This window comes from Crassostrea angulata, unplaced genomic scaffold, assembly GCF_025612915.1.
Source record: "Crassostrea angulata isolate pt1a10 unplaced genomic scaffold, ASM2561291v2 HiC_scaffold_114, whole genome shotgun sequence".
NCBI classification, from domain to species: domain Eukaryota; kingdom Metazoa; phylum Mollusca; class Bivalvia; order Ostreida; family Ostreidae; genus Magallana; species Magallana angulata.
Window position 1 is genome coordinate 84,854 of NW_026441669.1, and position 25,497 is coordinate 110,350.

The 25,497-nt window shown below is 33.3% G+C and overlaps 1 protein-coding gene and 1 pseudogene across 1 annotated transcript; both read right to left on the reverse strand.

The window, feature by feature from the left end:
* Positions 1-1,953: 1,953 nt before the first annotated feature.
* Positions 1,954-8,226, reverse strand: LOC128169287 (uncharacterized; annotated as a pseudogene).
* Positions 8,227-14,506: 6,280 nt separating this feature from the next.
* On the reverse strand, positions 14,507-24,497 carry LOC128169290 (cell death abnormality protein 1-like). The gene is made up of 13 exons (XM_052835446.1): positions 24,294-24,497; positions 23,048-23,275; positions 21,208-21,462; positions 20,508-20,642; positions 20,169-20,306; positions 19,437-19,574; positions 18,985-19,122; positions 18,255-18,392; positions 17,827-17,964; positions 16,031-17,711; positions 15,744-15,859; positions 15,566-15,619; positions 14,507-15,201 (listed from the first exon to the last, which is right to left on the reverse strand). The coding sequence occupies exons 1-10, from the start codon at positions 24,376-24,378 to the stop codon at positions 17,539-17,541; spliced, it is 1,566 nt and encodes a 521-aa protein (XP_052691406.1). The 5' UTR covers positions 24,379-24,497; the 3' UTR covers positions 14,507-15,201; positions 15,566-15,619; positions 15,744-15,859; positions 16,031-17,538.
* Positions 24,498-25,497: the final 1,000 nt, after the last annotated feature.

The window sequence follows — 25,497 nt, forward strand, 5'->3', positions numbered from 1 at the left end:
TAAATCGCTTTTGATTAGTAAAAATGTACATTATTTTGATGATTTTGTGGAATGTTTCAACAATATCTTCAATAAACAAAATATATATTTCTTTCCCAAGCAAGAACTTCAAAGTATATAACTTAACAAAGGATTTTTCTTAAAATTATGTATGATTTAATGTCATTAATCACCTGCGCCGATGCGATTTAAATAGATCATTTGCAATATTAGGATTCGCCCGTCATGTGATTAAAAAGTACACATGGCGTCACAAAAATGCATCAAATATTATGCTTAACATCGGTGTCATAAATGTAACACAAATTTTAAGAAATACTCCCGGTCCAAGTATTTTTGCAATGATTCAAATAATATCGTTTTCCAGCAGTATTTTAGCATCGGGACGCCTTAACATTGCTGCGTTGTTTACATGACAAAGAATTATGCTCTTTGTATCTTGTATATAACTCTACGACTGACTCTCAAATTTAATTTGATCATTAGAAATGCATTCCTAAGACATTGTAGATAATAAAAACAGAAAATAAGAATTTGACCAAAATTTCATTTTATATATTTTGGAGATTGTGTTTAGTATGATTTATTGTTTTTTACTTATAAAGTAAAGACGATACAACAAATTGCGTATCATAATTTACAAATGCCACAAAGGGCAAAACTTGCTATTGTATCTACATTCTAAGCGTTACTGTAATTTACGCATAATTTATATTGTTGTTTCTTCATCAAAGCTCAAATATAGACGAGACCTGTTGCATACTAGTATATCAAATTGCTAATTGGTCTCGATGCATGCATGCTATTAGACGTTTTGTGTGTATTTCAAAAAGACAACATCAATGATTTATTGAATAAAATGAAATATTTAACATTAATCTTCCTTCCTGATTATGTGTATGTGTTATATAATTGATCTCCTGCATAAAGTTTTATTCTGAAATATCACATGCCCAACCCTCTATTTGTTAAAATTCATACTTTTCTGATTTAAGTGGTATACTCAACCTGATATATTGATATCATAGTCCAAGGTCTACGCTTAAATGTGTCTCGCTTCCATTTTATGAAAAGGGTGTGCATTCCAATTTAAATGATGAAAATCTCAATTCTACACAATTACCAATTATTGTGTTACATACATTTCTATTTTTATTAAATTTGTTTTACATAATATACCATCAAGTTTGTTATGATTTTTAACAGATGGAGGGTTGGGCATGTGATATTTCAGTGTGTTAAAAATCTTAAATATCTTTTATTCGGAGGATAAATGTACTGTCTTTCAAATATAAAGACTCTTTACTGAACATTTTTGGTAAAAAAAAGGATGTAAGAATAAAAAAAATATTATGCACAAATAAACAGACGCTGGCAAAAATGCTCAGACCCGCTGCTTTGTAGAAATCACTCAACTCAGTTTCCAATTCAAATTATTTAAAGAAAAATTAATAACTTTAATGGCAACACAATACTTGGGGATAAGGATTGACTTTATGAAACTTGCTGACATCGGGACAAGGTAAGCTAAAAACCATAAAGAGGAGTACTTTTCTTATCTGCACTTTTTAATGGAGTGTTTATCCATAAATATTGACTAAGGTGCATATTATACACTGTATATTAACAGAAGAGTGATAAAATATATAGCAGTGCAACTTTGTGCAATTTGAAAGCACTTTATGATAATATTGAACAATTACAAAAAACACATTAAAAATTATAAACTAATTTATATTTTTCTGATGATCAGTAAGGTTAATTAACCATAACTGCCATTTCAAACTATTTTATTTTAACCTTTTAAGTACGCTGAAAAATATAACTATTTTTATAATATAACTACTAGTCAATGTTAAACGCAACACTTTTGTCTCTTAGGACACAAGTTATCAATTGATGATAAATTGGTGCAATGCATAACAGACATAAAAAAATGACTGAAGAGCTTAATTCATTAAATGTTAGTTTTAATAGTTCTTCACATCGTATTTCCAGATAATATTATTGCTGTTCTCCATATTATGTTGTCGATTTTCTCCTTAATTCAGCCCATGGCTGTTCGTCTGTAATACAAAGAAACAGACACATTAGAATACATTTCTGTATCTTTCCAATTGTGTTTCTTAAATACTCTTTTTTAGCTCTTTTTTTTCTATATTTCTATTTTTGCTCTTGGTTTACAATTCTGAATCACCGATATATTGATCGTTTGGTTCACATACTTACCGTATTTAGATAACATGTTCGTAAATGAAGTTTCAGATCGGATATGGTTAACAACTGTTTGTATTGAACTTTTATGCGGATTGCGTGAGTTTTAGAGTTGAATTTAGCACGTGCAGTGAACCGTTCACGGAAAGGACCTACGACCGCCCGATCAAACTGCAAATAAGACAGAAATTAATGGTTAATATTTCAGAAGGCATTACTAACAAATTATGTACATATTACAAAATAAACTCATAAAACTACGCATGCAGTTCTGTTGCGTGGGGTAATATACACAAAATATGTGATTAAAAATCCTGCTAGGTAAAGGTGTAAAGACGAATAATTAATTGTTTCAAATCAATTGTAAATGTTCATAAAAAAACCCGTAACTTTTTTTTTGGCATAGAATCAATCGTTCTATTTAAAAAAACCCTATAATTGTGTTTATTACATATAATTAATCGTCAGGTCACCATAAATGGGTGCTATTAGGTTCACAAGAATGTGAGGGAGTATATTGAAAACTTGATATATCCAACTAATTCAAGTCATAAACTAAAACACGATATCTACTGGTAATAATACCTCATAAAATCGAAAGGTAAAACAATAAACAACAAGGTGTATATAACCCTACCTCAGTGTACCCCGTCTCGTCCGACAAAAACAACACACTGAATTTTACAGCATTAACAATGGACATATACAAGTAGGACAGATCTGAAGACTGTTCTGACAAAGAAAGATAGATAGACGCCACATGGAGCTCTCCGTCAGACGGTAGTGTTAGCCCTCCGGCTGAATATATGGCTCCGTTATTAGTACCGGTAACTACAGAGCTTGGAGATACTGTTATGGTTGCAGCAGCATGACACACTATTAAAAAAATGTTTTCATTTTTCAGTGTCTCTTTCTGTGATAACACAATAAATAGATTTTGTAATATTCAGTCCAATAAATTTAAATGACGTATTATCGGGTTGCAATTGGACTATTGCATATTAAAAATAAATGAAAATCACATTAATGTGCAATAGTCCAATATTTAATCGTATAAATGCTTAATTTTTAAGCATAAAAAAGGAATCATTCTTTGAATAATATTATAACCTCATAATGCTCAAAAAAGATTCTTCATTCCTTAAATACAGTTATTTATTTTACATTAGACTATCAAAGTTTGCTTGTTGTTTCCTTAATTAATAGCACTTTTTGGGATTGTAAACTGAAAAAAAAACTGGAGTATTTTGTTTATGTGTTAAAAAGATTGCTTTCTAGCCTAAGGTTTGATCATTCAAAAGTTGTTTTTTAAACCAAGCACCATGCCGAGCATCTGTATAGTTATATCATACGTTGGAAATCATGTGTCCACAGTCAGTTTTGCTCGACAAACAAAGTAAGAGATACATCAAAGATATCGGGTTTTACTTACCAAGTTGACACGCCATGCCTTTGTACCCTTCATGACATTTTTTGCAGACCCCTGTTTCTGGATAGCACTGTTCACAGTTTTCAGGTCAATTACGACTGCATTGCGGAAATTCGACGACCGGGGTAGGACAGCCTGATACTGAACAAAGTACATGTAAGCGTGGCTTTTTTTATCTTTAATCTTTATTTTTTTAATGAAATATGAAGTTTTTATATAGAAATAGTTTGATTATACTGTCTACCTTCACTATATTGTGGTTTGTTTGATATGGACTTAATTTTCATTAAAATACAGTTTTTCAAATGCACTCTGTCATTTGTAACAATAACTGAATCTTTTCAGTCCAAGTCTTTGTCTAATCACCTAATCAGGTCTACTATAGAAACGATGGGTCACCGGTCAAGGTAATATAATACAATGTGTGCGGGCTTTTTTATAAGACACTGCAAAGTTTGAAATAACAAAAAAGTTTTCATTTGAAGACAATGTTTTTTGTAGGTTCTGCGAAATTGACATTGACTAACCATGCCATATGTTGTTACCTACTTCGATTAATCACAAATATATCCCTTACCGTAAACTTCCACTTCACACAAGTCTGCAAGTGCATGCTCGGAGTAACTTGTAGGATAAGTAACCCCTGCTTTCCGTTCAACACGATAGATGATATATTGTCCATAGTACGGGCAGCTTACATTCATCACATCAGGAAGAGTGTGAATTGTGTGTGCATGTTCGTGGAAACATAGGACAGCGTTAAGTGTGCTGGAAGTGTTTGAGATGTATAAGTAGAAGCCAAGTGGCATACCTCGGAGTTCGTTGTGTTCATCTACAAAAGTGACACCCATTTCTATATGAATGCCGCATATTACATCCACCTCAGTCCTGTATTGATAAATTTTTACTATATTTCAAGTTTTCCTTAATTTAATCCTAACAATCACAATTACCTGCTACATTCATATTTGGTCAATAGTGTATTTGTTTCGGACTTATAAAATCATACAATAAATTGAATCTATAGCTTTTAATGTACATGTATTCCACGGGTCATTGCAATTGATATTAAGTCGGAAATTGGTAAGTTGTAATGTTTGTTACAAATCTTTACATAACAACTAACCCCAAGGCTTGTCATCTGTCCTAAAATAGATGAGAATGTGATCTATCCAATGCATTCCTCCCAGATTGACGCCCCACGAGGCTTCAGTCGACGGTAGAGTTGATGTACACTGGCCTCCGTCAGCGGTCCGTATAGTCTTCTTGTTATCAACCGCATTGCCTGACACTGAAGTAGGCAAGTTTATTAAAGACTGCCACGTAGGTTTTAAGACGGCAAGATTTTCCAGATCTGAATATCAACATCTAGACTCAGTATTATACTGGATTGTATTGTAGGTAAACAACAAAATCAACCTTTCTGAAACATGTCATAATTCCGCAGTAGCATGTTGCAATGCTAGGGTAGAACCATTTTTTTCATCCAAGGAAGAATAAATAATGTAATAGCCACTTATCTGCAAAATATTAACTTACAATTTCGGCACATCTTCAAGCAAGGCACATTACAACTCAGGCCGGTAAACTCGGGTATTGGACAACCTCCAAACAGAAGTAAATAACCAGACATATTACGCAAGGTTAGAAATAATGTGGCTGTACATTACTGCAATTTTTAATCATAAGTTTTGTTACAATTATTGGGGTTATTTTATCACGGTTTTTTTTTTGTTTGTTTGGTTTTTTGGTTGTTTTTCTCATAACCTGTATTGTCATATTCATAATTCTTAATGCCGTTGTTTTGCATTTTCAATAGTTTAAATAAAAAACCACTTAGCAACAATACATATATAATAGAAATATGAAAGATGATGCAATTTTTAAAAAATTTCCATCAATCAACCGAACGCAGCCAATTGGACATTTGAAAACATAAAATTTGTATAATAAACGCAGCTTAAAAGTATAAACATAGTTTTTGGTTAAATTGTAGACTCTGTGTCATTTTTACATGCAATGAATTTAAAAAAAAAATAAATTTGAGTACTGAGAAAAACAAAAAGAGCTCCTGTTTAAAATAATTAAAATGAAATTTACCATAAACTTCGATCTCACATACAGCAAACTGGGCATGCTGGCTGTAACCTGCTGGATATGTAGATCCTGGGAGTCGTTCGTTGTAGTACATAACATATTGACCAATCACAGGACACCTTATATCGAACGAAGCCGGTATTGTCCATTTTGTATGGTGCGTGTCTTTGTAGCAGACGACACCTTTGTTACGGTCTGTTGTGTTTGAAACTACCAAGGAGTATCCAAGAAGTTTCTCCGTGTTCGGGTTACTTTCAGCTATGATAAAACAAAGGAACAATAAGTTGTATGTTCATAATATACTCTTTCTTTATCAGTACATTTTTCATTTTTCGTTTCTAGTTTTATATTATATAATTTGCATTTATTTGTTTTATTACAACGTATGGTTGTAAAATATTTCATCGAATTTATTAACATTAGTCTTTTGAAATACACTGTATTGTTTTTCTTTAAAATAATGTATTTAAAACTAAAGGTATGGTATGTTTACTACAACTTGTTTATAATCGGCTTAAATTTTTATTCGAATTTATTTTTTAAAAATTCTAATTAACACTCATTGTACGTATTTGTTTTATATTCAGTTTGCTAACTCCAATTAAGGTTTGAAGTCATGGGGTAGAGGGTTATCCTCTCGATGTAACGTTGCTGCATTAAATCTACTCTCCATAAAGCGTAGGGTTGTAACAACGCGGTGTACGAACAGTGGCCTGAATCAGTGCTGGAGTCACTTTTGAGTCCGTCAACAGCGTTTTCACTTTTAGTTGAATGTACATAAGTCGACGATTGGTATGTTGGTTTATTAAGTGCCAGGTTTTCGAAGCAAAAACAGGTCAGAAACAAACAAAATAAATCATTAGGGCGGATAAGGTTAGGACGCAAGCGTTCTTAAATCAAATGAGAATTATGAATATCTTTATGAATTATTAACGTTTAGTGAGTGACAATGTATAGTCAGTTCTTTAAGGAAGAGAAACACGTATCTTAAAATAAAGCATGTTTACGATTTTGTGCAAAATTCATATATTTTTATTAATGTTTACAACGCTCGATTGATTAGTAAAAATGCATTACTAAAGCATTGTACATAATGAAAATAGAAGAAAAAACAACCGTGAACTTTCCCCTTTAAGGATATATTTCTTTAAAAAAGTATCTACTATATATGGTTCACACAAGTATCTACTATATATGGTTCACACATTATCTACATTGTAAAGAATAATCTTGTTAAACTAATATTAACTAGAAGAAACATGTAAACAGTTAAGATATTAAACAGTACCTTTTACCGCTTTTATTTAACAAGTGAACAGTACCATTTGTTATATATATATATATTTTTCAAAGTGCAGATAAATCTTACTTCTATTGTAGAATTTGCATTGGTTCCCATAAAAGCCTGGGTTGCAGGCTCCAAGACATTCCCCGCTATATAAGTGACAGTGTTGGCAGTTTTCTGGACAAGGTTCATTACACAATTGACCTTTGTAACCGAGAACCGGGCAACCTTATAGGATGAAAACAAAATAAATAAGTTTGCAACAGTTAAGAGGTATCGAGGATCAATATCATTTCTATGTTGTTTTGATCTCAATTGTAAGAGGGGCTTTGTATCTTCACCTTATTGTAAAATCGTTATTGTTGACAGCTATGTTCAGGGTCGTGATAATGTATTTTAAATTTTTCATCAAAATTGTTTTTATTTATATAACATAATGACCTAGTGCATTAGAAAAAAAGTCTTGTAAATATCATGGTTACTTAGGCTTTTTAGATATTATCTGTGTATGGATGAAAGAAGTAGACGATTTAACTTGAGTAATTGTGAATATGAACAATAAACAAACATATACCATGTTTTCGAAAACAATATTGTGTCATATCCTTTAAGAAAGAATTGTTTATAGAAGTATTACGACAAATATATTTGGTTTTTTCTCCTTCTTATTATTGAGAAATTGTTTTGCAATTATCTTATAGGGGTAAATTTAAACAGAAGTTTTTGAAAATTGAATGAATTCATGAACATTTTAAAGGTTTTTGTACTATTAAATATTCCTGTAGATTTTATGCTTATTGCCTTATTACAAAAATTGATACATAACAAACTTTGCGTAAATGAAATTTCTTTTACATCTGTTGTTTATGTAGTAATATTTCAGTTAAAACGCTGGAAACTGCTAATTAATTAGGGACCGTAAAATATCTACGCATGTATTAGTAAACTTGGTACAATTATAAAATAATAGTTGTCACTTCAGCTAAGCCTGATTTACAACATATACATCTGTGCCACGAACTCTTAGTTAGAAAACAAGTGTTCAAGAACAACATTTTACATACATGAGCTTACCATATACCTCCACCTCACAGAGTTCTATGTACGCCTCTGGGGAATAGGTCGGGATATGAGATATATTACCCTCCCTTGTGTTGTAGTATATCACGTAGCGCCCACTAACTGGACAACTGATATTCATAGAACTTGGTATGGATCCGGCATTATAAGCAGTATCATGGAAACAGAGGATTCCATCTTCTTTTTTCGTTGTGTTGGAGACATAGAGAGAAAACCCCAAGAATCTGCTTGCATAAACGCTGTTTTCTAAAAATAGAATTAGCACATTTAAACAAAATTTCACATAACGATATTGTTTATGCTTAATGATATTAATACAAACTGTTCGCACTACAAATTATTCCTAAAACGAAAGGAAAAACAGTTGGTGAAATTTTCACTTTGAAGGGGATCGAGTGTCACCACCTTAAGGGAATAGATCTCTTCAAACATATCTCGTCGTTTGGTTAAAATACATACGATCAAATTAAGAATAAACGAAGTATTACTCCATGTTATGTCTTCTGTCCTATAATAAATCATTACGTTGTTTATAACTTGAATAGACTGGAGGTCCACCATTCAAATGGCGCCGTGTGGTGTCCCGTCAGAAAAAGCACATTGGTTACCGGCCGCCGAGCGGTTAGACTTCTGATTATCTACGACTCTCTCTGAAGGATAGATGCTGATGCTTGGCATTTGCCATGTTGGTCTCTTGGAGGTGAGATTATCTGGAGAAATAATAAACAGACAAGCATATGTATTAAATGACGAGAATTATATTTCCTGTTGATAATGAGAGAATAAACTCATAAATCCTTGTGAGTCGATGCGTACTGAAAATATTTTGCTCATGTGACGATGAAGTTGGAAAATATGTATAAATCAAGCTCCACAGAACAACGCTAGCAGCTTTTTAACCGGTTGCAATTGCATTATTTTGTTTTCAAACGGGTCTTTTATGCGATATTTTTTTGAGTACGTTATATAACAAGAATATCTTGTGGAGTATACTGTGTTGTGTTTATTCACGACCGTTCATGTGGAATGTTTTGTATTGGAAGCACTTATGCTTTTGTTTATCATCTGTAAATAATATGGTAACGATACAATTTTTTCGGCCAATGATCAAATTTTGCAAAAATTACAACCGTTTGCCTGTAGTTAAAAGAAACAGGTTTGTAAATCTAAAAGTTCTAAACACTATCTAGTACATTACTATTACATTGTCGTTATTCAATAAAAAATTCCAACAAGAATGTTCTTTAGTTTACCATTTAAATTCTTTAAATTTAAAATCACTCAAATTCAGCCTGACCAGGTGTCGATGGGAACATAATCTTTAAATTTATAAATGTCTGATGGACTACTACTTGTTTTTACACCGTTGGGTGAGAAATTGTGCTATACTACGAGAAAAAGCAGCTCAGACAAAACTGATACTTACATATGCACTCGGTCATCGAGATCAATGGATTAACAAGGGAGAAAAACAGGGTCCCTTGGACTCCATTCATTTCGACTGCTTTCAAGAAATGTGCTATAATAAATTTCGCCTCTCCTTATGTACCAAACACTTTGTCATAAAACGTATCAATATTTTTAGTTGCAATGAAGCAAGAATAATTTGTTGTTTAATATATATATTTTTATATATATATATATATATATATATATATATATATATATATATATATATATATATATATATATATATATATATATATATATATCAACAACAATAATATTCAACTTGTAAAGATATCCAGGTTTGTTTTCAAAATTGATGAGTTTATGTTTCCAATCGATCTGTGTATTTGATATATTATAACTGTATATGGCTTTACCTGTATCAATTTTGCGCCATTTATTGAAATCAAACACGTGATGTATTTTCTACAATAAATTTTAATAGTCATTATTTGACTACCGAACATTTTATGGTTTATGTACAAGTGTACAGAGCTCCAGCAGGCCGCTGAAACGAAATGAAGTGATTTTTCAATGTTTATGAATTAAATAAGCCAAACAGTTATACAATGTGACAGCAAACCGGTTTATTTGTGTGAGCATTATCTATAATCCATTTGTCAACCCTGAATTGATTAACACTACCTTTCCAGGGAGATGGAAGTACTTAATGTGCAATACTTTGCCAAAAAATGACTAAGTTCAACAGTTAGTTTTGTTCATAAATTATCAGAAATCAAACCCTAGCAATATGCACACTTCTGACATATGTCCAATTAATCTGCAAAAGAACAACTGCCTACCTTGAAAACTGTAGGAGAATCTCATCCGCACAAAAGAGGTACCAAATATGCAATATTTCGCCAAACAATGACTAAGTTCAACAGCTGGTTTTTTTTATATTTATGACTCTTCAGAAATAAAATTCCTAGCAATATGCACACCTTTGATAAGTCCAATTGATCTGCAAAGGAACAACTTTTATTTTCACCATTTTGATAACCAGATTTTTCCGTTGGAAAACCCGCTTAAAAATGACGTGTTTAAAACAAACAGCTTCGTTAAATTCATTCTATAATTTCAACAATAGACAACACATCAGTGGTAGTTCTAAGGGGCAAATACTTCGTAAAAATTGACGTTTTTTTACAAGAAAAAAATGATTTCCCGAACTTATCTTACATTTTCAACAGTAGAAAAATCATCTCTTGGAATATGTTTAAGGAAGTCGTATAGATGTGCAATAAGTTTTTGAAATTGCAATTTTGTCCTGGGGGTCATTTAGAGGCCGAAAAATTACATTTTAAAACCCAATTTCAGGGTTAGGGTTAGGGTCAACATTTTTTTGCAGTACCTGTATGATCTACAAAATATGATTGGGGTGTGATTTTGATGTTTTATCAAGTTTCATTTTTTTACCACGGGGTTGGTGGTGTAAATTTAAACATAACGGAAAGATTATCATTTTATATCAACACAACATTCAGAAAGAAAATCCACCTTTAATTTGGGAAACAAACAAGTTTAGGGACGAAACTTTTTTTTTTTTCGTGCAGAAGGTTTTTTATACGAAAATGACAGAAACAAGCAATTTTATGAATGTTCAATATATTTTCTTTTTATTATACTTTAATCAGTATTCACAGCGAGCCTTGCTGCCGGGTAATGCGAATACTCTAGAGCACACCATGTGTACACATCATAGGCATGTTGTATCAATAAGGAGAGGGGGTGGCTGCCTCCCCCTATTTTTTTTGCAGCAAATACTTAGGAAAATAAGGATTTCTAGTTGAATCGAATAAGGATTTTGAGAGATTTTAGATTTCCCTTTTTTTAATTGCTTGTCAAGATGTTTTGGATAAAGCACCCCTAGCTCCCCCACAGACTTTTTAGATAACGATTGTAAGTGCTTGCATATCCTTATTTATATCCTTCGGTGGGAATATTGGACTTTGATTTGCATCTTAATATACAAAAATGCAATTATTATTTAAATATGCACGTTTCGTTTATGAAATTATCAACTGCAAAAATCATATTTCATTTGTTATAAGATTTGACAATTAAGCGGAGGTTTAATGACGCAGAAACCTTGCAAAGTTATCAGGTTGTCCCTGATATGCCCTTGCTTTGTACATCGCCATGATTACAGAGGTTGTCCTTGATATGCCCTTACTCTGTACATCGCCCTGATTACAGAAGATACATCAACGTGATTACAGAGATTACAGCACCGTGAACACAGAGGGTACATCACCGTGATTACAGAGAGTGTCATCGATATGCCCTTGTACTGTACATCGCCATGATTACAGAGTTTGTCTTTGATATGCCCTTGCTCTGTACATCGCCGTGATTACAGATATTGTCCTTGATATGCCCTTGGTTTGTACATTGCTGTGATTACGAAGGGTACATCACCGTGTTTACAGAGGTACATCACCGTGTTTACAGAGGGTACATCACCGTGATTACAGAGGTTGTCCCTGATATGCCCTTGCTCTGTACATCGCCATGATTACAGAGGGTACATTACCGTGATTTCAGAGGGACTATCACCGTGATTAAAGAGAGTACATCAACGTGATTACAAAGGGACCATCACCGTGATTACAGAGGGTACATCACCGTGATTACAGAGGGTGCATCACCATGGTTACAGAGGGGCCATCAACGTGGTTACAGAGGGTGCATCACCGTGGTTACAGAGGAACCATCAACGTGACTACAGAGGGTACTCACATTGATTACAGAGAGTACATCACCTTGATTACAGAGGGTACACACCCTGCTAACAGAGATTGTCCTTGATATGCCCTTGTACTTTACATCGCCATGATAATAGAGGTTGTCCTTGATATGCCCTTGCTCTGTACATCGCAATGATTACAGAAGGTACATTACCGTAGTTACAGAGAGTGTATCACCGTCATTACAGAGGGTACATCGACGTGATTACAGAGGGTAAATTACCGTTGTTACAGAGGGTATATCACCGTGTTTAAGGAGGGTATATTTACGTGGTTACAGATGATACATCACTTAGATTACAAAGGGACCATCACCATGATTACAGAGGGACCATCATCGTAATTACAAAAAGACAATCACCGTGATTACACAGGATACATTACCCGTGTTTACAGAAGGTAAATCACCTTGGTTACAGAGGGACCATCAACGTGATTACAGAGGGTCCACACCATGATTACAGAGAGTACATCACAATGATTAAAAAGGTTGTCCTTCTACGACCTTGATCTGTACATCGCGATGCTTTCAGAGGTTGTCCTTGATATGCCCTTGCTCTTTTTATCCCCATGATTACAGAGGTTATCATTGATATGCCCTTGCTCTGTACATGGCCGTTATTATAGAGGGTACATCATCGTATTTACACAGGGTCAATCACCGTGGTTACAAAGGGTAAATCATCGTGGATACAGGGGGTACATTAACGTGATTACAGAGGGAACATCACCGCGATTACAGAGGGTACATCACCGTAATTACAGAGGTTGTCCTTGATATTACCTTGTTCTGTACATCGCCGTGAATACAGAGGGTACGTCACTTTGATTACAGAGGGAAGCTCCCGTATCCTCTGGCATCACCTTGTTCTTGTTTCATAATCGACATTTATTGTTTGATTGAAGTCAATACTCATTTGGATGATGGGGAACCAGTGTAGGTTCTGTCTGATACTGTAACGGCACCATTGCTACAGGGTGTAACAAAGCGAAAGGGTTCGTTTTTCTTGCACGCCAAGGGGGTGGAAGTGTTTTTCGAGAAAGGGGGGGGGGGGTGAGAGGAATAGATTGTATTTGCCAAAAGGGGTCGGAATCCTTTGTTTCGGTTTTTCATTCGACTTTGATAGAAAGTGATGATCTTAAATCATTTCCCTGAGATACTTTATAATAAATTCAATGACTGTAAATGCACAATATCAACACATTTTGAGGAGGATTACTTTGCATTTATTTATTTGGTTTTAAATTTAAATGTATATATCTTGATAATCTCCCTGTGGTGATTTCTTTTTTTTTACCTTCTAAAAATTACAATTTTTATATACTGCATGTACACGTAATTGTTAGTTCAAACATCCTTAAAAGGCGTAAAAGAGTTCTGTTTGTTGATTTTTTTAAACAGGAAACGCAGTGATTTAGTAAGCAGTGATTTAAATGGGTCCATAGACACAGGGATATTTATTTAACACAAAGCCAGAGGTTTGTTTTGAGATCATTGTAGACATTTAATTCAAAAGGTCTGTATTTGGTTAAAACTATACACCTTTTAAATAAAATTAATCATACTCGGTAGATGGTAAATATGTGTTCATATTTTCACCCATTAATGATGATTTCCTTTGTTTCGTAAGGAAGTGTATTGTAATAAATCTGTAGAAATTGAAAGGACTTAAGTTTTCACGCCCAGTTTTATCGATTGATCAAAACCTTCAGCAATCAAGCAACAATCTCGGACTGCACGAAATGTTCATGATAATGTAAAACTCGAATTTCCATTGGAGGCGGTTTGGCCGGGTTTTTTTGTTAGCTAATGTACCGATGTACATCAACAGTTTATGTGATTTAGCTTATTTTACTGACATGTAGATATACTTTTTACAATACATTTCTAAATTTGTTAAAAGAAAGACGTAAATATTAAAAAAAAATTCTTTGTTTTTCTAATGATTCGGTGTGGTTTCATATAAAGTACCTAAAAAAGCATTTTATTGTTTAAATAATATTCTAATTGCGGAACCATAAGCTCCTGCGATAATCAACGGGACGTGAAAATATTAACTTTCAATCAGTCAACAAAATAAATACCAGATCAATAAAAAGGTAAGCTTTTCATTGAAATTTAATGTAAATGTTTAAAACTCTCCAGGTAAAATATAAAACAACATAATAAAACATAATATTTGCAAACTTGTTTGTTTAAAAAAAAAAAAAAAAAAAAAAACGTTGTACAATGTAATCCACTTAAAATTACAACATAGTAAAACGTTTTTGAAAAGAACTAATTTTTCATTCCATTAAGTATCTATACACAAGTTATGTCAGATGCAAAAATTGTATGATGCATCCTAAACGGCGGACGTAGTTTCTCAGACACAGGTAATGTCAGGCATGTACATGTTTTTTGAACACAGAAAATGGCAGACATGTATATGTTTCTTGAACGCATGTAATGGTGGACACGTACACGTTTCTATAACACAGGTAATGACGGACATGTACAAGTTTCTTGAACACAGGTTTTGGCGTACACATACAAGTTTCTTGAACAAAGGTAATGGCGTACACATACATGTTTCTTGAACAAAGGTATTTGCTAACACATAGACGTTTCTTGAACACAGGTAATGGCGGAAACATAGACGTTTTTTGAACGCAGGTAATGGCAGACACGTAGAAGTTTCTTGAACACAGGTTAATGGCGGACACGTACACGTTTCTTGAACACAGGTAATGACGGACACGTACAAGTTTCATTACCACATGTCATGTCAGACACATAAAAGATAAAAGTCAAATGCACTACCGGTTGTCTTATGCTGAACAAATAGGAATAGCAAATGACGATCCACTAATCCAGGTCTGCTTCAGCTATCGAAAGGTTTGAATCCGTCTTATCTCTGAAATAAATTAAGTTTTCATTAGATCTAACAAATAAAATATCAATATAACCAAAATTGCATTTTAGATAATCAAAAAAGTAAGTGCTAGTTATATTCTTTTATTTACATATAAAGTTTCCATTTTAATAATGCATAGGTATGCATAAATAAATATTCTGCAGACTTTTAAACACATCATTAAGGATGATTAAAATGTAAGCATTTCATTTCCAACAAAAAACTCAAAAATTGTTCCGAACTATTTTATTAAAGTATACGTACACACAAGTGTGATATTACTCCACCTATTACAAAATAAATGTGCATGAAATGTTATTATTTTTATTTATGCACAAATCTGTTCAGTGAAAAATAAACCAACCTACACCGTGATGAGATTTGAGACTCACGTAGTGAAGCCTTGTTTTAGATCGATCTGTAAAGAAAATTATCTATAGTACATGTATATCATCTGTCATTTTCTCTCTTTATATTCAATACTCATCTATTTTTGCATGGTATACATGTTTCTATTGCGTAATCATACTACGGCTACATACATACAACAAGAATAGTATGGCGTAGTATATTATTAAGGGAATCAACAGTGTCCTATTTGGATAGGTAACCTCTCCAGAGAATGTCGGTACTCATGTAGGTCATTTATTCCTTTTTTCTGTAACAGAATTATTAAAAAGAAATACTAAATATATGCAATATTTAAACTTTGCAAATTAAATATGCTTGCAAATATGTATAAAATACATTATAATTTGTGAAATACATGTAAAAAAAAAAACCAGTTTGGTATTAAAGGCGATATATTTACATGCTAAAATGTACTCACGTTTTAAACTAAACTCCGTTGAGCAGGGGGTGTCTATTATGAATTAAATCCAAATATAAATATTTATATATAGGAGAAATAACCTGAAGTTATAGAAAAACAAAACATGACGGAAGTAATACATGATACCACCTTATTATATGCAAACAGTGTTTTAAAAACAATCATAATTTTAAAAAAAAACTATTAATCTTACAAATAATCTAACACATATATTCCGCACCATCGAAGCATGATGACCTGGCTCTTCGTCTGTTAACCGTTAAAGTGTTTAACTTAACTAATGGGCACGCCACATTTAAACTCAAGATTTTGAAGATTAGTGAAAATATGTTTCAAAAAAATATAATTATTGTTTTATTATTTGAAGAAAATAATTATATGGCATATTGCTTCAGAAACTAAAACATCGGGCTTATATTTTATAATAACTTTTTTAATGAGTGTTCCAATGGTTACTGTCCTTGAATTTAGGAGATATTAATCTTCAAATTAATTTACTTTTTTTGTTTTTGTTTTTGTTGTTGTTTTTTTTTTCAAACCATTATCACAATCATTGTTTTCAAGATTTGAACAGCAATTCAAACGTCTGAAAATTCGTAAAAGAGAAAAAAAATTATTTTAAAATTATTAGGAACACTTAAGGTTTAACAATCACGGTACAGATTTAATTCTTCAACATTGACTAAGTTTGTTAAATAGATAATTGCAACTGAATAGTTACACATATTAAATCTGTAGGATTTTTAAATTTGAGAGATGAAACATTTACTTTATAACTAAATACGAAATGGTCTTGGTTCATATATTCCACAGACAAAGTTTCAACACTTACCCATGATGCATCGCGTGTATTATTTCCTGTTGTTTCATACATACCAGAACTCTCCATAAAATAACGCGATGTCGCACATAAAAATGCGCATGCAATGCGCATACATATAAGTTTCAAAATTATAAATGGTTATTCGAATTTTTCGTCTAATATTCGTTTTCATATTTTTGAAAAAGCTGCTGCAGATGTATACACCTACTTAATATTTCAAGGTCATGTAATGCATCATACATAAAAATAAAAACTCCACCACACTGGCATTGTTTTATTATAACATTTTAGCCCGATAAATATTTATTTTCACGCAAATTCAGAGTGTGTTCCTTGAATGTTATATGATTATAATAATGTATCGTTTGTAATTTGTTAGTCTGTTTGTGTTTGTCTCCCTTGTAAAATAAAATAAAATGTAAACACTTACCTAAGAACATATTATTGGCTTCTGATGTACTCAATTCACTAACGTCTAGGTACAGTTGTTTTTAATTTAACCATTAGCATTTTTAAACAATATAAATAACCTATTAAAGTTTGTCCCCCCATAAAATTAATAAAAAAAATAACAAATAATACAATAAAAAAAAATCTTAGTTTTTTCGTCTTCTATGAAATTCATGTTTTCCTATCTGTTAAAAATAATAATGGATGATACTCTTTTTTTCCAATCTCAAAATTAAATGAAAATATGTGTGTATGTAAGATTCCTACTTTTTTGACAGAAGTATCCTATCCAGCCAGGACGGCAGCCATAATCACATGAACCACTGACATCGTTACATCCATCACATGTGTAACTGTTGATACATGTCTCCGAACAGTCTTCTCCAAAATATCCAACGGGGCAAGCTGACATGGACAGAATTTATAATATCAGTACCTACTAAATCATTTTAATTACATGTAAAATACAGGTATTATATATCTATTTTTTCTATGCTATATTTAATACATATCTACTCACGAGTTTTACACAAGTCTCCTTGATAGTCAGCATCACATCCTGTCGAACACGTCCCATTAATATTGGAACAATGGTCTACGTCACGACAATGTCCACATGTTTCATTGCATTCAGAACCATACGACCCTCTGTCACATGCTGCGAAAAAGCATTCAATCACAAAAGGTTTATGGGTTAAGAATTGCTATTCAATTTAAATGTTTTAAAATCATAAAAGCATATTTGCTTTCCAAACACAGTAAAAAAAACAAACAAACAAACAAACGTCTTCTTCTTTAGTTCGATAAAACAGCAGTAATATGTATTCAGAAAATTTATAGTGTTGATCTAGAAATCAGATTACACGGCAACATTATTATTATTATGTTAAGGTAATGACAGCTATGTTTTTCTTTATTTAAATGTATATCATACGACAAAACACTTACATGTTTTACACAAGTCTCCTTGATAACCAGGGTCACATCCCGTCAGACACCATCCATTGACGTTGGAACACTGGCTTACGTCACGACAATGTCCACATGTTTCTTTGCAGGAGTAGCCATACGACCCTCTGTCACAAGCTAAAAATCAATTCAGTTTAATATGTAAAAATAATTGTATTAATACATTTTTTCTAATGTGAAGTTAAAGAGTTTTTAAACTTATAAACACATCATTTTATACAACTTCGTGTGGTTAATTTATTAGAACGACAATCTTATCCAAATAGCTAGGACATGTCAAATTGACAGAATCATTCAATCAATTCATTTTAAAACATTGAGGCACCCGGTCTCTTCTTCTGGACACAAAAAGATAGTTGTATGAAATGGAAATAAACAGAACAAAAGCTTTCACTTTAGCTTTAATTATTAAAGGAACTATACAAAAACAGCTGGTATGTTATGCACAGCTTTCTTTCAAAAGTTTTGAAAGGTGTAGGTCGTGAGTTTATTAGCTCTATGTAAATAAATCGACATGATAATTTCTATGTGATTTCAATATCATTCTGACATGAAAAACACTTGATATGAGTATGATATGTGGCGAGATCGCCTATGAAGTTGACAATAGTGCATCTTATGTGCAGTTCCTGCTACGCTCTCCCTATCAGTATACTACTCCTTAAAACACATTGGTTTACTTAATGTGTTGATCTATCTTCACACTTACCTGTTTTACACAAGTCTTCTTTAAAACCAGCATCACACCCAGTTAAGCAAGTCCCATTGTTGATGGAGCACTGGTTTCCGTCACGACAGCGTCCACATGTTTCTTTGCAACCAGCACCATAGGTTCCCCTTTCACAAGCTATCAATACAAACCCATTTCATATTGAACATGATCAACCTAACTTTTTTTAATTTTAAAACGTTACTGTATTCTAACCTGTAAAACAAATACAAAGATATATAATAATATGATATAGCTTTGTTCATTAGAATGTTACTGTAGTTATACAACATATGAAAAGCACTTAATATGAGTATGATTTGTGGCTAGATCGCCTATGAAGTTGACAATAATGAATCTAATGTACAGTTCATGCTACGCTCTCCATATCAGTCTACTACTCCTTAAAACACATTCGTTTACTTAATGTGTTTATCTATCCTCACACTTACTAGTTTTACACACGTCTCCTTTAAAACCAGCATCACACCCAGTTAAGCAAGTCCCATTGTTGATGGAGCACTGGTTTACATCACGACAATGTCCACATGTTTCTTTGCAGTCGTAGCCATACGACCCTCTGTCACAAGCTATAAAATCAATTCAGTTTAATATGTAAAAATAAATGTATTAATACATTTTTTCTAATCTGAAGTTAAAGAGTTTTTAAACTTATAAACATATCATTTTATACAACTTCGTGTGGTTAATTTATTAGAACGACAATCTTATCCAAATAGCTAGGACATGTCAAATTAACAGAATCATTTAATCAATTCATTCTAAAAAATTGAGGTACCCGGTCTCTTTTTCTGGACACAAAAAGATAGTTGCATGGAATGGAAATAACCAAAACAAAAGCTTTCACTTTAGCTTTAATTATTAAAGGAACTATACAAAAACAGCTGGCATGTTATGCACAGTTTTCTTTCAACAGTTTTGAAAGGTGTAGGTCGTGAGTTTTATAGCTCTATGTAAATAAATCGACATGATAATTTTTATGTGATTTCAAATATCATTCTGATATGAAAAGCACTTAATATGAGTATGATATGTTGCGAGATCGCCTATGAACTTGACAATAGTGTATCTTATGTGCAGTTCCTGCTACGCTCTCCCTATCAGTATACTACTCCTTAAAACACATTCGTTTACTTAATGTGTTGATCTATCTTCACACTTACCCGTTTTACACAAGTCTCCTTTAAAACCAGCATCACATCCAGTTAAGCAAGTCCCATTGTTGATGGAGCACTGGTTTACGTCACGGCAGTGTCCACATGTTTCTTTGCAGCCAGCAGCATACGTTCCCCTTTCACAAGCTATCGATACAAACCAATTTTATATTGAACATGATCAACCTGACCTTTTTTTTATTTTACAAATTTACTGTATTCTTACCCAGACTGTAAAAACTAACACAAAGATTTATAATATGATGTAGTTATGTTCATTAGAATGTAACTGTAGCTATACGACATCTTAATCCATTTTCCCGTAAAATTTCAGATCTGTAGCCTTACTGATTTCACATCGGTGACCTTTGTATCCAGGTTTACAGCCCTGACAGGTGCCCGTCTCTATGTGACAGTACTGACAGTTGACGTCTGTACAGGGAACGGAACAGTTGGACCCAAAATATCCGGTAGCAGGACATCCTTCAATTTATGCAATGGTACTGACTTAGTTATACTTCTAAAAAGTTCTTAATTACTTCATGAGTAGAATGGCATACTTTGCTTATGCATAACTAGGCATGTGTTTCATCATGGTAATTTAATAATGCATATGCATCGAGTACTAATTATCTATGTTGATATGGTTCATGTTAAACTTGTATGTAGCAATGAGTGAGGACACTATTGGGGAAAACACAATCATCATATGTAAATGGCATCATTGTCCAATTTATCTACAATTAAATCAAATTGTTTGAAATAATGGTAATTGTAGCATGAAAATTAACACGCTTATATCGATCAAAAACACAGCATACAAGTCACATACTAAAGTTAGTCAATTTAAAAGATGTTGGCAGAACCACGGTACCGTGTACTATGTTTTAATTACAGATATTGAATTGAAAATAAAGTACACCCACCGTACACCTCCACTTCACAGAGGTATATACACCAGTCACATACTAAAGTTAAGATCAATATTAAAGATGTTGTATACTATGTTTTAATTGCACATATTGAATTGAAGATAAGGTACACTCACCATACACCTCCACTTCACAGAGGGCAGTGTAAACAGTGTCAGAGTAATCCCTAGGGTAGGTAACTCCTGGTAGTCTCTCGTTGTAGTAGATGACGTACTGTCCGTGTACAGGACAGGTGGTGGTGAAGACAGCAGGTATGGTGTCTAGTGTAAAGTTGTCGTCCTTGTAACACAGTGTTCCCTGTAGTCTGTCTGTTGTATTGGAGACGTACACCGAGAATCCAAGGAAATTCTTAGTGCGCCAATTAGAAGGACCTGTATCGTAATAATAAGAAAATTAATATGAAGGCCATAAGAAGTTAGTTAGATAAAAATAGAGAACCAATAAATGATTCCCAACATGTAATGGTCAACAAATATATATGGATGACATTTAATGTATTAACGCACAAATGAAGCGGGCATGTAGACATAATTCATGTCAAATAAATAATGGTGATGTCAGTACATAGTAGATAACAATGTTTTACAACAGTGTATATATATGTAGATAAGTATTTTGTTAAAGGGCCAACAATGAAACAAAAAAAAACCGTATATACAAACAAAAAAGTTTCGTTAGTGTATTCCTGCCAATAATACAAAAGTTCACTTGTTGCCCCTACACCCTATATACTGTAGAAGGGATTCACCTGATAGTTCTGTCTAGTTGAAAAGTGTGCTGTCGCCTAAACTTACGGCAGCGTTAGTGAATACCTGAACGTTTGCAAGTGTGTGAGCGGGGGGGGGGGGGGGGGTGACAGAGTTCCTTTCACCTGTGTTGAGTTCTCGTCAGATCCTGGATATGGAGTGGACAGACACAATCTCTATCTTGTTTTACAGGGCATGAAGGATTCTCGATAAATGAAACTTCAACTAAAGGTTTCTTTATCGTGCCAACACCGACCACGACGCTTGGCCTAATGTAATGACAAACAGTTATGATTTGTCTCTGGATCTTTAATTTATTTAATACCATAAATATTATTTTGAAAATCTCAAATCTGTTCACTCTTTTAAAACTCTACTGTAGAAGGGATTTACCAGATAGTTCTGTCTAGTTGAAAAGTGTGCTGTCGCCTAAACTTATGGTAGCGTTAGTGAATGCCTGAACGTTTGCAAGTGTGTGAGCGGAAGGGGGGGGGGGGTGACAGAGTTCCTTTCACCCGTGTTGACACAGTTCGTGTTGAGTTGTCGTCAGATCCTGGTTAAGGAGTGGGCAGACACAGTATCTATCTTTTTTACAGGGCATTAAGGATTCACGATTAAAAAAAATCACATCTCAAAATAAAACGCATATTTCAACTAAAGGTTTCCTTATCGTGCCAACACCGACCGCGACGCTTGGCCCTATCTAATGACACACAGTCACGATTTGTCTCTGGAGCTTTCATTTATTTAATACTTTGTGCAACCATACATTTTATAATGTTAATCTCCAATATGTTCACTCTTTTAATAAAAAATAAGCAATATGACAACGTTTCTGTAATAAACGTTGTTATTAAACGCCTTATTCATACCTGTTTTGTTATTTAAATTTTGTTCACCAGTTGATAGGGATTAAACTTCACATATATTTTTTGCAAAAAAAATTCTTGCTCAGAACAAAACACTGGTAAACTTGTTACTTTGTTTTGTATTCTGAAAAAAAAAAATCGGAAATAGTTCCCTACTCAGTCTCATTATAAATAAAATCAACGGAATTTATGTTTACATGAGATGATCGGAAAAATGTGACTATATCCCACTGATATATTATACCTGCCCCATAAACAGTTTCATAACAAATAATACCAACAACGGAATTTACGTTTAACAGAACCTTATCAATAACGATAATCAGTAAATGTGACTATACCCAATGGTTGATTGTTCGTCACGAAGTAGATGGTGGTGTGGTGGATGCTGTGGATGGTGGTCAGGTTCACCCACCAGGTGGCGGTTTGTCTCCTATCTGATACAGCACATTGATCTCCAACACCACTCAGGTCTGATTTACGTCCGTCTACAGCGTTACTGGCGTCATATCTGTCGTAATCTCCGTATGGGTACTGTAGGTACGCTGGTTTGTTGAGGGCGACATTAACTGTGAAGATAAACACACATGTTCTAACAACATTACTATTGTGATGATGTTAACTCGTGGTTTTAATAGTTTATAAAACATGTATGCATGTATTGAACATTCAAATGCAGTTGTTAAAACGATTTGAAAGTATCAATTTTCTCAAGCAAAACCTTTAAATATATAAAAATCAAATGTAGTTCAATCGATGAACGAACCTTAGTAACTAATGTTATAATTATTATAAATAAAAAATTCATTTCTAATAGAATTTTAATATACAAATAATACGAATATAAATTTAATCTCTAATACAATAACATTGAAGTTGAAAAAAAGAAGAAATTCCTATGAATATATTAATGCTACATGAGTTTGTTTTAATGTAAATTGTGTATACTGTGTATATATCTATATTTTATACAATGAACTATTAGTGTCTTAAGATAAACCCCCCCCCCCCCCCCCCCCCCCCGCCCCGGAAGACAAGTGTACTATCGATCTCATACATGAAATGAAATGCATTCGATAAACGCTTTAAACATATATTTTTTTCTAGTAAGTCTGTATATAATTCAAATGAAGTACAATCAGGGAAAGTACTTACACATAAAATATAAAAGTTGCAGCATTAAGTCATGAATCATGGTAGGTGCCAGCACGATAAAGAACCCTTACTTGTCATTGTTCCTAACTACCGAACCATTGACCTTTTCCCGACATCAAGTTACATTAGAAACTTGATATTTCCTTTTTCAATATATTTCTTTGAAGTACGTTAAGTATATAGCCTTTAAAATATTTGTAGTTAATATGTTAATGCTCTTTGAGTGTGGAGATTGGTTTTATAATGTAGTATTGCTACTGTTATTTTAACAATAATTTCTGGGAAATTCAATAAAATGCCCTTATTTTTTTTTTACATTTTATTCTTTTAAATTACCAACTAATGGTTTGATTCAGTCCTTGTAAAGTATCCCAAACCAACCTCATTTGAAAAATATCATGATTTTTAGAAATGTACTTAAAGTAGACTCACCGTACGCCTGGGATACTGTCAGCAGACATAACCACACAGCGAGGACATCGTGGGGATACACAGAGTTTCCGGACAGGGACATCATGGTGTTGTCAATCAGGTCAAACTATATAACTCTATGAGTATAGATGTGTATGCCTAACAGATATAACAAAGCAAATGTAACGTATTCATTCGACTGAGAAGACAGATGTAGACAGACTGTATATGTATTTGCTTAGAAGTTTAAGTAGAAGAGGGGTGTGTGTGTGGCGTAGTGAAGGCGGAGACTCAATGATCACGTGACGAGGAAGTAAAACAAGAAATATTAAGAGCTTAGCGCGATGTTCAATGACTAGCTGTCGATCATTATTACAACAGAGATAATGTTATAGCAATCGAATTGAATATCATATTTATATAATAGTGTTGTGTTGTTCATGTACTATGCCTAAATAGTAGTCAGGGTTTGATACATAGTGCACGAGCCGGCCTAAATAGTAGTCAGGGTTTGATACATAGTGCACGAGCCGGAGGCGAGTGTACTATGTATCAAACCCTGACTACTATTTAGGCATAGTACATGCACAACACAACACTATTGTTATTATTATGCCGACTGTTGAATATACTGACGTGCTTTGCTATCAGTAGCTGTGACGTTCGAGTGTTGGCAAGTCCTTTGTTTTTCTTCTTCAAATTAATCAATTGATTTGATTGTTTATTTAATCAACAAGTTGTTGTACAATAAAAAGTCAACAAAGGTTTGTTCTTTTCAAGATATGAGAGACGTTTGGCCTTACCGAGAAAACTCGAAATGTTTAGCAGACGAAATCTCATTGAATTTTTTTCTTGTACATTCTTTATGAAGCGTCGATTAAAAAAGCGTTTTTGTGATTCTCATGTAGAATGTCTTTGAAAAATGTTCAATCAATTTGTTCAAAAGTTTATAAGAAACTTAAACTTTAAAATTACCGCCAATAATTAAGTGTTTTTGGAAAAATGAATAATTTTAATTGCTTGATGTCAGTTGTGTATATCTATACGTTTTATATATATAAATACCGTTAGATATAATAACGGCGAATATAGCGTAGCGGTAACGAGTTGGGCTTCAAGCTGGAATGATTTTAGCGTCGTGAGTTCGAATTCCGCAGTCGGCGCTTGAAAGATTTTCGTTGAAAATATTTGCCGTGCTCTATTTCGGCATAGTATGCTTACGCTA

Bases quoted from the DNA above. Each gene is read 5' to 3' on its own strand.
- LOC128169290 (XM_052835446.1), bottom strand. From the start codon at position 24,378: ATGATGTCCCTGTCCGGAAACTCTGTGTATCCCCACGATGTCCTCGCT. The intron at 23,276-24,293 runs GTGAGTCTACTT...TTATCTTCACAG, and splicing joins GACAGTATCCCAGGCGTACG to TTAATGTCGCCCTCAACAAA. The intron at 18,393-18,984 runs GTAAGTGTGAAG...ATTGATTTTTAG, and splicing joins AGAAGACTTGTGTAAAACAG to CTTGTGACAGAGGGTCGTAT.